This window comes from Varroa destructor, unplaced genomic scaffold (assembly GCF_002443255.2).
Source record: "Varroa destructor unplaced genomic scaffold, Vdes_3.0 BEIS01000002.1, whole genome shotgun sequence".
NCBI classification, from domain to species: Eukaryota; Metazoa; Arthropoda; class Arachnida; order Mesostigmata; family Varroidae; genus Varroa; species Varroa destructor.
The window spans coordinates 51338630-51351381 of record NW_019211455.1 but is presented as its reverse complement, the minus strand read 5'-3'; the positions used below and the strand labels follow the sequence as shown (position 1 = coordinate 51351381).

The 12752-nt window shown below is 37.1% G+C and overlaps 1 protein-coding gene across 1 annotated transcript; it reads left to right on the top strand.

The window, feature by feature from the left end:
- The first annotated feature begins 199 nt into the window (after positions 1–199).
- Positions 200–8651, top strand: Mcm10 (minichromosome maintenance 10 homolog). Its single transcript, XM_022789606.2, has 18 exons — positions 200–409; positions 1193–1326; positions 1668–1783; positions 1950–2073; positions 2267–2404; positions 2966–3056; positions 3355–3433; positions 3544–3640; positions 3944–4054; positions 4162–4377; positions 4723–4835; positions 5038–5206; positions 5757–5896; positions 6107–6221; positions 6513–6644; positions 6900–7181; positions 7628–7890; positions 8148–8651. Exons 1-18 carry the CDS (start codon positions 400–402, stop codon positions 8266–8268), a joined length of 2451 nt encoding a protein of 816 aa, XP_022645341.1. The 5' UTR covers positions 200–399; the 3' UTR covers positions 8269–8651.
- Positions 8652–12752: the final 4101 nt, after the last annotated feature.

Below are 12752 nucleotides of genomic sequence, written 5' to 3'. Positions count from 1 at the left end.
ATCGCTGGTGAAAAACTATAAGAGCATAATGTAAAACCGGTGTTACGACTTGGAATTATATCTCAGCTTTCTCTTCGTTAACTGAAATTTAATTTTAAATAGTACGAAAGGAATGAGTTCTTTGATGGGCTAAATTATTTAATAAAAGAAAAGTTCGGGTTGGCGAGTCATCATCAATGTTTTGAAATATTATTTAGTTTTCTGCACTACTCGAATCCCATTTTGGGCGGGAAGAACCTAGAAAGTACCTTTCAAAAGGCTAGGTTTTCTCTTGAGTTAGTCATATCAAGGAACTTTGTTTTTGTCGTGATTCCGGAAAGCTAAATTGCAGTGTACAATCGCCTACACTCAAAAGAAGTGACTTCTCCATCTTTCGAGGCCAACTGCGCTGGGCTAATTATGGATGATGGTAATACTAGATGGACTCAAGGATAATAACTTCATTTTTTTATATTATATATAGCAATTACTCATATGTTCTTTGGCTAGGCACAGCTATGTCACGAATTCTATAAACAATACGCCTTAAGTAAATAGGATAAATAAAGTCTATTCTATTTAGATAGTATTAATTTGTCTTAAGAATTAATCATAGCTATCTATTGCTTTATTACAAAATCGCCGTGCTGGCAAAATCTGTAGAAAATCTATTCTGCTGGCGATATTTCAAGATTTGTTTGCACAACGTAAAATTAGTTAATAAAGTAATGTCGTTTAAGTAAAGCAAAACAAAATGTATTTACTAATGACTGCCATCTTGCCAGTCCTAGCTGTTTCCAATAGCTTAAATGAGAGATTCATCGACTAATAAAAATCAAGATATTTTGTTAATCTCTGAATATTTTACCGAGCAAGCTAAAATAATAACGTTGAATTAGATCAAATGGAATGATGCGTTATTACCTGTCAAAAAAAACTTGACTCAAAAAAAGGTATGTTAATTATGCTAACGCGTTTCTTCATCAACGTAGGATGTGTCATTCTGCAATACCCTTTGCGGGAAAAGGTAATATTTCTATTAATCAGCAACAATTACAACATAATAAAAAATTACTGACATCCTTTTATTATTCCTCTCCCTTGCCTAAACATTTGTAATAGGAATTTTGTAGTCATTATGGGCTTGAAGGCACATTTCAACGTCTTCACCATCCAAAACAAAAGGCTGAGTATTTGACAATTCAAATTCTAGATATGGATATTCTTGCCGCTCTCATCGACGAGGATCTCAACGAGCTCGAGAGGGATATCGAGACAGACCAAAACAACGGCACCACGGGAAGTTCATCAAAACTACAAACTTCAGTTCCAGAAACAGTGAAACCGGTGAGGGATGATAAAATTCTATTTGTTTGTGAAGGTTCGTGCAGACTTCCCCATTAGCTAATGGTATAACATTGCTTTACCCGTAATGGAAATGCATTATGCTCGAAGCAGGCTGTTTTTCTTGAGGTTTCTTTCTGGAAACTTGGATAGAATATTATTTTGATAATAATAGACAGAGTTGCATTTCATTAACGCAAATATTCATTAAAAGTCTACTTTACATTGGTATCTATGTGTGTACTCAGAAAAATGCTTTTGTAGAAGACTGAGCTACTCTTACGCCTCAGTTGAAATTCGTTTAAATTAAACAGAATATAACTCTAAATTACTGTTTTAATTAGGAAGAATCTTTGGGACCAGAGTACAATGGTGAACGTTCGTTTGAGGCGGCGGAAAAATTGTCAAGAGACCCCTTGCAAACAGAATCACCATCTTCTAGAAAGTTGGCATCATCAAGGTAAACCAAGATCACCTAGGAGCTATATGCGTAACATTTTTGTGGGAATTGTAGTCTGTTGCGTTGGGGTTTCTGATTTAGCAGTATTATCTTGTGTTTGCCTTGTAATATGCTAATTATTTTTTTTTTGTTAATGCTAATCTACACTGACTGTGTTGCGTTACAGTAAGAGCGAGGAAAAGCAGTCGGAATTATCGAGCGTGAACATCACGAAATCTCCCACAAGTCAACAGAGCACGATTACGCCTTCCAGCAAGAAGTTGATTCTTGAAGCGAGCACATCTACAAAAGTTGGTATATTGTGCCACAGAACACCTGCAAACTTGTTCTAGATTATTATTAGAGATAATTGCTAAACTGTATTGTTCGGCAGGCCAAGTGCTTTTATACACTTTCAATTTATTCAATAGCTTAACATTCAGTTTTCCAATGATGTGGATAATTCATTTTCACACAGCGTATATATGTCATTGCATTTTTCAGAAGTCTGCACCGTTGCTGCAAGATGTCAATATCTTCAAGGAAACACGCAATGGTGTTGCAAAGCCTTCTGAAGTGCATACGGGACTTACCGACTATGAATCGTCTGACGATGAATCCCTTACATCATCCGGAAAAGAAGTTTGTAACACCATTGAATATTTGTGTCGCTAAGTTTTTCGGCGAATAAGAGGCAGTTAGCTTTTTCTCGATTACCTGCTGAAAACCATCACAGGTTTATTTTCATTGGAATCAATGGTTTCTAATATGGGATATTGGAAAATTACCATAAAAATCGTAAGGATTGTCGTTATGACAGTGAAGGCCCCACTAGTCAGTATCGGTTGACCATAGAAGTTGTAGATAATTGGTCTGTACGGGAACTGCACACAAAGTCTTACTTAGATACGTATCTGTGTTATATTGCCTTTTTCCAATTGTTTTCTTATGAAAGTGTTCGCACTTAGAAGTTACTTTAGGCTTAGATGTATGCGCTCAGTGTTTTCCATTTGATGCAGTTTTTTCAAGATCTGCTAGTTGCAAGAAGTTCTAGAATGAATTAGACTCTGTTAAATTTGAAAAGAATAACATACAAATAATACACCAAATATCACGGCCATGATGAGTACTAAGATTAACACTAAATATTAATGTGACTATTTTTTGGCTCTAATCTTCTTTCCATTAATTTTTATCAACCAGGTAAACAGCATATTGAAGAAACGGGAAACGGACCGGCGCAAAAAGGAAAATCCGTTCAAGCCTCACATGAGCTCTAACGAGCAGGATGGATGTAAATGAGGCTTAACGCAATTTGGTCAACATATTTTTTCTCTAATATATAAAAAAGAGCTGAATATATGTATATTCAACTGTATAATTGTTCGACTATTAATTGCTAGAGCTCCATTGCGTTACACAGCCATTAGCAGCACCAGCAAGTAGCTTACGTATCTCCTACTTGAAAATATATTAGGCGTATATTCTGTGTACTTCATAACTAACCAAAACTTAGCTATCGATATCCAAATGAGGTGAGGTGAACTGTATTATTACCTGCTCATTGTTTATATGTTCTTTCCTTTTAATAGGGTCAAAGGCAAAGTTAGCAGAAGCTACAGCTAAAGCAGTACACATTCAAATCGACCCCTTTTCAGGAATTCGAATCAGGTTAGCCTTATGCAGTTCTCACAGCAGAACTATTATACACAGAAAATCTCATCGAACGCTCAATGAAAAAATATAGTGTTAGACTAACAACAGTAGACTTTGTTGAACAGGAACCCTGTTGTTTCTTCGGATTCTCTTCGCTCGAAAATGATTGGTAGAAAGATGGTCAAGATATCCACCGTCGGAAGCTACCTTCATAAAATGAAGGTGAGAACGTGAAAATAAAAAAGGAGGAAACCTGCAGATTAACACTAAAAACTAATACGATATTGTAGTGAAAACCTTCATCCTATATATATCATTTGCAAAACTGACCCGTGCTTCGTCAAGAGAAACTTTTTGTACAGTGTAAAGGTCTGTTTATTTAGTTTATGATACTATTATAATGATTATCATTTGTTTTTGTTCAGGGAGCAGCCACTGGCGGTGGCTGGACGTGGGCTATTATTTTGGCAAGTGGCAAGTTTGCATATTTCTGCTTAAATTTTTTCCATTTTGTGGCTCTTTCAGGACCGCGAAGAGGACTGGGTGACGATAGCTGTAGTTGTCCATAAAAGCGATCCAAAGTCTTCAAATAAAAGCGGCAAACTATTTTCGGTCGTTAAACTCGGCGATTTGCAAGTATGTGTAAAGTTAAATTATTCAGTATGTGAAGTCCGTTTTTTGTCAACCAGAACTAATGTTTTTGTGTATTGATTTGTCTGTATTGAAAACGATTGCTTTCGCAGAATTTAGAGATAAGTGTGCAGTTGTTCTTGTTCAATAACGTCCACACAGAGCTGTGGCAACGTCTGCAAGAGGGTCGAGTCGTTGGATTGCTGAACGCTAGAATGTTGCCGAACCGTGAGGGTTCACAAGATACATCACTATCAATTGATCATGCAGGCAAACTTTTGGAATTAGGAGACGCTCAGGATTACGGAACCTGTCAAGGCAGAACGAGGGTGAGTTGAACTCATATGCAGAGAACTTGTTCAGTGATTGACTTTCACATACGTATGTTTTTTACGATAACGTTCACAGTGTAACCTAGGCGGGCAGAAAAATGAACTCTTGCATTCCTATAACTTTACGCATAGAGCGCTTTTTTAAATGGAATCAATATATACGCATTTTCGGTCAACAAATTTACGTCTGGATTTTGTAACTGAGTACTTTGCAGGGCAGCTTTTTTAGTTTCTATCTTGCTTCATAACACGTATAAGAACATGTGTGAAAGTGGCTGTAATTTATAATAGTTTTGTCATCAACTTGCTTACTACTAACAGCGCTTATTGGCTTCATTTCAGGCGGGACAAAAATGCAGCAACGTTGTTAACAAATCACAATGTGCCTATTGTGTGTTTCACGTTAAGGCTGAATTCCAGAAAATGAGCAGTAAACGACCAGAGTGTCAGTCCAGGTATCAGCCTTAGGATGTTCTATTCTATATGACGCGTCTAACAATTTCCGTCGCTTCGAAATAAAGTGAGGTTCCCGACCTGAAACATAACCTCACGTCGTTACCGATTACAGAATAAAGCGGTTCGGTTCGGCCTCAGAAAAGCACTAGCCTTTCGGTCATTGTCGATATCTTGTCTTATTTTGTCTGTTACCCTGAACAGTTACTCAGGTGCGGACCCAGGTCGGCTTCGGAAGGCGGTATTTGAAGCAACCGGGGGTGTTTATGGCGTTCCTAAGGGGATGGCAGCTTCGATGACGCGAGCCGAGTTGCGCGCTTCTCTTAGGCCAATTGGCTCGACTAATGCTGAGCGTAAGCAAAGGGAACGACTCGTAAGTAGAATCTGTCTCACGTCTTAATCAATGTCTTGTAGTGTTTTCTGTGAATTCACCTATACATGCTCCATGGAGGTTCTATAGGGTTATCTTGGCATCTACGCTTTTATAAAGCTGATCAACTAGACTACCCACAAATTCGAAATAAAGCTGCCAAACTAAAAATTTACGATGTTACCGCTCCGCAGTCATGGAGGCGTGCTCAAAAGGATTCTCTTGTCCTTTTAATAACAATCTTTCATTTAGCTTACTCGGGTATGCGCGATGTGTATCTATAGGCAAATAGAGTATTATTTCGCCTAAAGTTTTGTGATTTGACATCTACCATTAGGTTATATTATTCTCACAAGCGACTACTATAAGGTGTAAGTTGAATTAAAAAAAAAAATCATTATCTCTATCTTTTGTATTCCATGGCTTACTTTCGGTGCGAACATTATACAAATATAAGAAGGACAACTCACATTTCTGCCGTAATACTGTTACGAGTACTGAACGAGGCGTTCAAAACCCTTGATTTTCCATTTCTTATATTTTTGTTTTTCAGATCCTTTCTAACTTGGAGTTGAAACGTAAAGCTGATACGCATCTAGAGAGTATGGCTAAAAAGAAGCCCAGCCTTGGCCCGACAAGTTCTTCAGCCTCCTCATCTCAAAACAGTCGAAGTAGCGTCGCCGACGAATTTATGTCAGTCCTATTTTTCTTACATATTAAGCAAACAGGACATTAGCTGTATCCTGCCGATATCAGTGGTACTTAGCAAAAAAACAAAACCGCAAAAGCTAACTTACTACTTCTTCGTTAGCGTAAGATTTAGTGCATATAATATATTGGTTTAAGTGAAAACTGCTAAAAGGTGGTATTGTAGTAATTCTAATTTGCGGTAGCAACTTCCAGTGAAGCTCAGCTAAAAACGCATGGACCGGGTGCTCGTCTAATGCGAATCGCTCTTGGAAAGGAGGAACCGCCTTCTAGTGTTCAAAAACTTTCCAACGGGATTATAATTTCAGAGGTCTGAATCGTTCTGCAAAAAGCTAAAATTCATAATAACAGCGAATCCAAACATCACATTTGGTAATATTGATTGGTACTAATATCATTGTAATTATATTCAATAAGCTCTGCAAATTAATCTTAGGCTGTGATTTTGAGAGAGTGTAAAGTAGAGATAGATAAAAACCAAACTTTATTTATAACAAATATATATATTCATACCCTTTCTTTTTTAATTTAAATATTTTACCCTTTTATTTTGTTTATTAAGATGATGAATAATTTTGCTATTTTTTTTTATTTACCTCAGCCTATGAGTCCTGGCGAACTTCTTCGGCAACATGCATTTCGCAAGCAGGTGGTATCCATGACTCCAAAGTTAAGTGGCAGTCCTGGGGGAATGGTCTCACTTGGGCCTAACAACCTTAAAGGGGACAGCAAGGTAAGCTCGATTTAAATATAAAATATATTCTTCAAATAATGATACCATGTGTAAAAGTTTATTGTCACTAGGAGGCTTACTTTATCAGGGTAGATACTGCATTAATATTGAAAGATTGTTCCTTGTCCTGCATATTCATACGTGCAACGATATCAAAATAGGACACCCCAAGTAGCACAACAATAATCGTAAAGCTTAATCCTCTGTGGTAAGATTCACATAATTTCGCTTCGTCAATTTCTAATCTTTCTCTAGTTACGGGCAGCACGCATCCTAAAAGGAGCTGCGATCGCTGCAGTAGATCCAAATGCCGTTAAAAGATCGGTAGACAAGAACCGAGTGCTACAAAAGGTGGAAGACGCAAATAAAAATGGAACAGATGAAGCTGACAAAGAGAAGTTTAAAAACGTCAAAAACAATTTAAATGGCGCCAATGTACCGAAAGGCAAGAAAATAGTTTTAGGAAGAGAGGTAGATGAAGACGATGTTAAGAAAATGTTAGCTCGCAAATCTACCCACCAGCACGAGGTTGACGAGGTGAGAGTTTCAGACAATTTGAAAATACACAACACTTACCTGTAATGCAAACGCGGTAAAGCCACGTTTATATTAGGCGTATCAAAATGCTTTGTTTTTTAGAACGTATTTTATTATCAGTTGGTCGTTGTTTCCCTACAAGGTTGCTCAGTTTGGTTTTGTCATAGAAAAAGGAGGCTGGATGGCGATAATTCACTACGGTCATTGTACACAGACGTTTAACGCTATATCGTCCTTATTTTCGGTGCGCCTTTGGCTTTAAAATAATGTTCGATCATTTTTGAAATATCTTCCGCAACGTTCTATCATTAGTGTCGTCATTGAGTAAATGCGTAGAAATAAAGCGATATTCTGGCATCGATGACCTACGTCGCGTAAATGATGATCCGTATCGATCATTTAAACGAATACAACAATGGTGTTCTTATTTCGTTCCCGGGTGATAGGTCGAAGAAGCAGCAAAGGAGGCGTACTTCGCTAAGCTTGAACGCAAGGAAGCGCTTGAACAGAAAATGCTGTCAACAATGTCCGTTAAGGTAAAGGTGGTTTCGTGTGCGACTTGTCGCTATACAGCTGTCGCAGCTTCGGACTATTGTCAAAAGCAAGGCCACGCAATAAAGACCCACGAGGCAACTAAACGCTTCTTCCGTTGCTTGCTCTGCAAGAATCGTACCATCAGCTTTTGCAAATTGCCATCCAAGCCTTGCAGGTAAGGTACTTTCAAGCTTGTTTTGTAGAATGTCATCCCCGCTCTATTGTAGGCCAATAGATCACCTCCCTGAAACGCTGGAAACATCGACAATTTGCAGTTCATCAACACATGGAGGTATGGCTCTGACGACTTTTGCTTCGGAGCTACTTCTGATTGGCGATTCAAGAAGAGTCGTTCAATACTACACAAACGGAAATAATTTCTATGTTTAAGTTAATAAATTGTGCTACGTTGATTACTGCTTCACGTTTCAGACGTTGCGAAAGCTCCGAGTGGGAACGAGTGGCAATGTGGTCGGAGCGAGAGGGACCTCGAATGGATTATGAGATTCTTCAGCTTCGAGGCCAGGAAAAAAAATTTATTGACAGCATATAATCACGTGACAATCATTGGCTGAACTGACGCCTGACTTAATGCTACATAAGTAGACTAGAGCTTGTGGTCACACAATATACATTGATGAATTATTTCTTAACATTATTGTGGAGCAAAAATCGTTTTGTGGTACAGTGGATGCCTTTTTGCACGAACAACTCAAATATCACACTAAGCAAAGTGAAGCTGTGGCTTTCGAAATTATGCTGTAGCCTTTTTGTCTGCAGCTTAATAGCAAAGATAATAATCATTAAAACAACCTATTATCTGTCAAGACGTTTGAAGATGTACTCACGTTAAATGCTGTCACGTTATGCAATATTTCACTACAATGTTTGCGAAAATAAAAAATAACAAATTGAAAAAATACAGACTTAATAGAAGGGTGTGTTTCCATTATGAGACATTGTCTGAGAAGAAATTTATGAACAACTATGATTGTACGTATTGTATTATCGTACCTATATTATTTTATTAGATAAAGATAAGTCTAACTGATATGATGTTTCTTAGATTGTTCCACAGTTCTTTTTAAAACATTGTTAATATACATAATATTTCATTAAAGGAGCGAATTCTAATGGCATTCAAGTTAAATATGGGAATCAATTGAAAATGGCTAAATTTGGACAGACAGTTTTGTTGTCGCACAAGAAGGTGTCTCTTTTAATAGCGTTAATTACCACTAGTTAAATGATATTAACATTGTATTCTAAATAGGAGGTTTGGTAATCTTTACTTTAATACTAATTTTAATTAGTTTTCATCGGCAATGAAATTAATTGCTGTTACTAATGTTTTATCAAAATGTATATGGTTAATATATATTCGCAGCTTAGCGCGGTTCACGTTATCACTATTCTTACGTTTTGTTAGTCGTATATATATATATATTTGTTTCTTTTTAGTAGTTTATATAAATATCTGCAGTTATAAAAAACGCTCCCTTAATAATCAATTTTTAGATTGATTCCTAAGCAACTCCCAACAATTCCTAAACAAATTGTTTTCATCTTTTAGGCATGACCTTAGTGGTGATTCTGTACCAATACTCAAAGTCCCAGCAATAAACACCAACAGATTGCAACGAGAGTGAACAGTTTGACTAAGTATCCGAAATATCGAAGTAATTTCTGATGCTACATTTATTGCATATATATATATATATATATAGCATACGTGATCAACTTAGTTTTCGTTTGGTATATATACATATACATTGGTATTATAGCACATTAGCACGATCATTTATAAAGTTAAAAGTAATCAAATTTTACATAGGACAATTCGAAAATGTAGGAAAGGATCACAGTTCCGGATTTATCGAATCGAACAAAACCTTAATTTTTTTCCAGTACAGCGTTCGACCATGCCTGCAGAGTGCATCTTCCGCATACGGTATGTGTCCAGTTGATTGAAGACAAAATAGGAATTGATTTGTCGGCATTATTATACTTCTTCGACTTTAACTGTTTGTTTTTCGCATTCGTAATTTTATTTGCCCAAGAAATCAGATTGGTTAATAAATTATTTTGCCATGACCGTCCCATGCCGTCCTCAGTGGGTTCACAGGCCACGTAAGTACTAGAAATGTATGACGATTCTTACAATCTATTCATCTTAACCTATATATATATATATATATATATACATAACCGATATCTACAGTCATCGGGAGGTGTCAAAAGAAAATAAAAACACATTTGAGAAAAAGCTTTACACTTCAGTTTAGATGGATCGTAGCCGTATTAAAATCGGACGCTGTCACTCGGTGGATGACATGTTATAACTGCTATTTGAAATTCGTTTGGTACGCGTCCACAATATGTGGACGCGTACCAAACGCGCATGGGAAATAGATTGTCATTTCATGTAGAACCATATTTACGTAATCTTCATTGTGATCATCTAATTTCTTAAACAGAGACACTCTCTGTAGCTGTTTGCTGCGGTTATCAAATTGCAAACTATAAATAAAAAAAAATAACAAAAATAACTAAAAATAACACCAAATAAATGTATACGCCATACAGAAATATAGACAAGAACAATAATATCGTCGACGGTGATGACTAAAGTAGCGATAACGGGTGACAATTGTAAATGTGAGAATATAATAATTGTCGAATAAATAAGAACAAGTAAAGTTATTCTCAGGACGTATGTAGTCCTTGTAGTGAAGAGCTTGGCTTTTCGAATCGTGTATTCGACTTAAATATACAAATTAGTAATTAGCAATTAAACAAAATTGCAACACGCTTGTTCCAGTGGATTTACGGCTATATATTTATCTTATTTGTATTCAAATTCAATGAAACCCGCGATATGTATCGTGGTCCTTGTTTTACCGATCGGACTAATAGTTGCCGAGGTGTGTGACTTGAACGCCTGAAAACGTGTTCGTGTTATCATCTGATGTCAAGAGAGACGGCGACCTTCAGAAAGGTTCCGCCGAGATTCGTAGTCATCATGGTGAGTCTATGTGAACTCTCTCGCCCCCGTTTAAGGCGTCATGTGATAAACGTTCCAGAGTCGATTAGCGCTTAGCATTTTATAAAAAAAATATGTTAAAACTGAATTTCATCAAAAAATCATCATCAAATTCAAATCCTGTTGACTCTTATTCGTATTTGCTATTACGAGCTAAACAGTTAATTGCCGATGTTAGGATGCATGGTATTTTCCCCTAGTTTTTTTCCGAATTTAAATGTAATCTGAAGCAGCGTAGAATCAGTAAACTAAAATATTTTCTCCCCTTCTGCGGATGATCTAATGATTTTTTCCTCACCAGGCATCACATCCGATAATGTAGACCGCCTGACAACAAGGGCCAGTGTTCCAAATATGTAGTCAAAATGTGTAGCTGGCCTAGTTTAGAAATTGCGCGAGTTACTTATTGACACTCTTAGTACTATAGAATATGCGAATTATAGGTATGTGTCATTGTTCTCGCTAAAGTACCATTCGGAAAGAATGCACTCAATCTTATCGCTGAATACCTTAGACTCGCTAACTTCGGAGTACCCAAATCGATGTAACTTATCCGAATCGTTGTCGACAAAGTTTAATGGCCCCGACCATAGAGTAAGAGGGTGGTCGAAATCGATATTTCGCAACAGGTAGATAACGATACCGTAACCGAAGTAACTCTCTGCGCTCAACTTAATTTCAAGCCCGATCAAGTACAGTATCGGATTTAGTTTGTAAAAAAGATTTGTTTGTAAAAAAAAGCCAGCATTAAATAATATTTCCAAAAACATTAGCCTGTGCTTACGAAGTTCCGATTTTGTTTAGAATGGAGACGGTCAGTTACTTTTGAAGCTGCGATTCATTTTCTTCATACAGCACAATACGTTAAAAGCTACGTTTCGAGTGGCGAGATATCATGGGTACTGAACAAAACATGAACGGCCTCGGATCTCGAAGTATTAAGCTAACACGATGTGCAGTAGTGAGAACCCAACTCTTCTAAATGATCGATCCATCACGAGCGTGATTCCAGGTGTCAGGCAACTCATCTCATCATAGCAATGCTTGCGAGGGGAACTCAGGAAGGTTTTCTTTATTTTTACGAATAATCCAGTCGGAACTGATTTCCAGCAGAAGACAGCACTTTGGCAGATGATCCTAGTCACTATCGGGGATAGCTACAAATGTTAAAGTGACAACGATCTAAAGCTTTGATACAGTATACGTTATGATCCGAAAACTCTCCACAACCAGTTTCTGTATTCGCGAATGCACACATCCGATATGAATGTCTCTAGACGTTGGCCGAGTCCCTTAGCGGTATTTTATATCGACTAGCGAATAAGAAAGCTGCCAAGAAGTTCAAAGGGTCCTTTTGGGATTAGCGTCTAGAAGGGTCCAGACGGCTGTAGAATAATTAGGTCGTCCTCGGTGTATCAGGTTCAGAAACGTGCTTGCGTACTACTACACTGACGTGCAATAGCTCGAGGTCAATGAGAGACGTCTCCGTTACGGTTCTTAGGGACGCATTCGTAAAGTCAGACACCCTATATTTCTTAGCAAGCGAGTATGATTGCTTGATTCTGTAAATTTATTAAGCATTGATACAATGTTGCCGAAGGATGCTAAGTTAAATAAAATTTTGATATTGTTTTTAATGCTGATTTTGAAGCACAGATGAAAATTATGCTCTATCAACCTTTAATGAAGAATTTTATTGCGTTTACATTTGTTCGTCTATTGAAGTTTTGTTTGATTGTTACTGCCTTTAATTTATAGGTTATCGTTCTTTAATGTAAACAAAATCAATAGCGTAATTGTCGTTGACCTGAAAATAACAATACAACTTTGGTTGAAGGCACAAATAGCAAATTCAACCATCATTTTTCAAAACTCAGAATATATACTAACATATTAATAATTATTCGTTACTCTATACGCAAAGTCTACCCAATTCTATAAATCGTTTTAAGTTTTGCAATGGTCCGGACAAACTTAGAGGTCATTCGTGATTT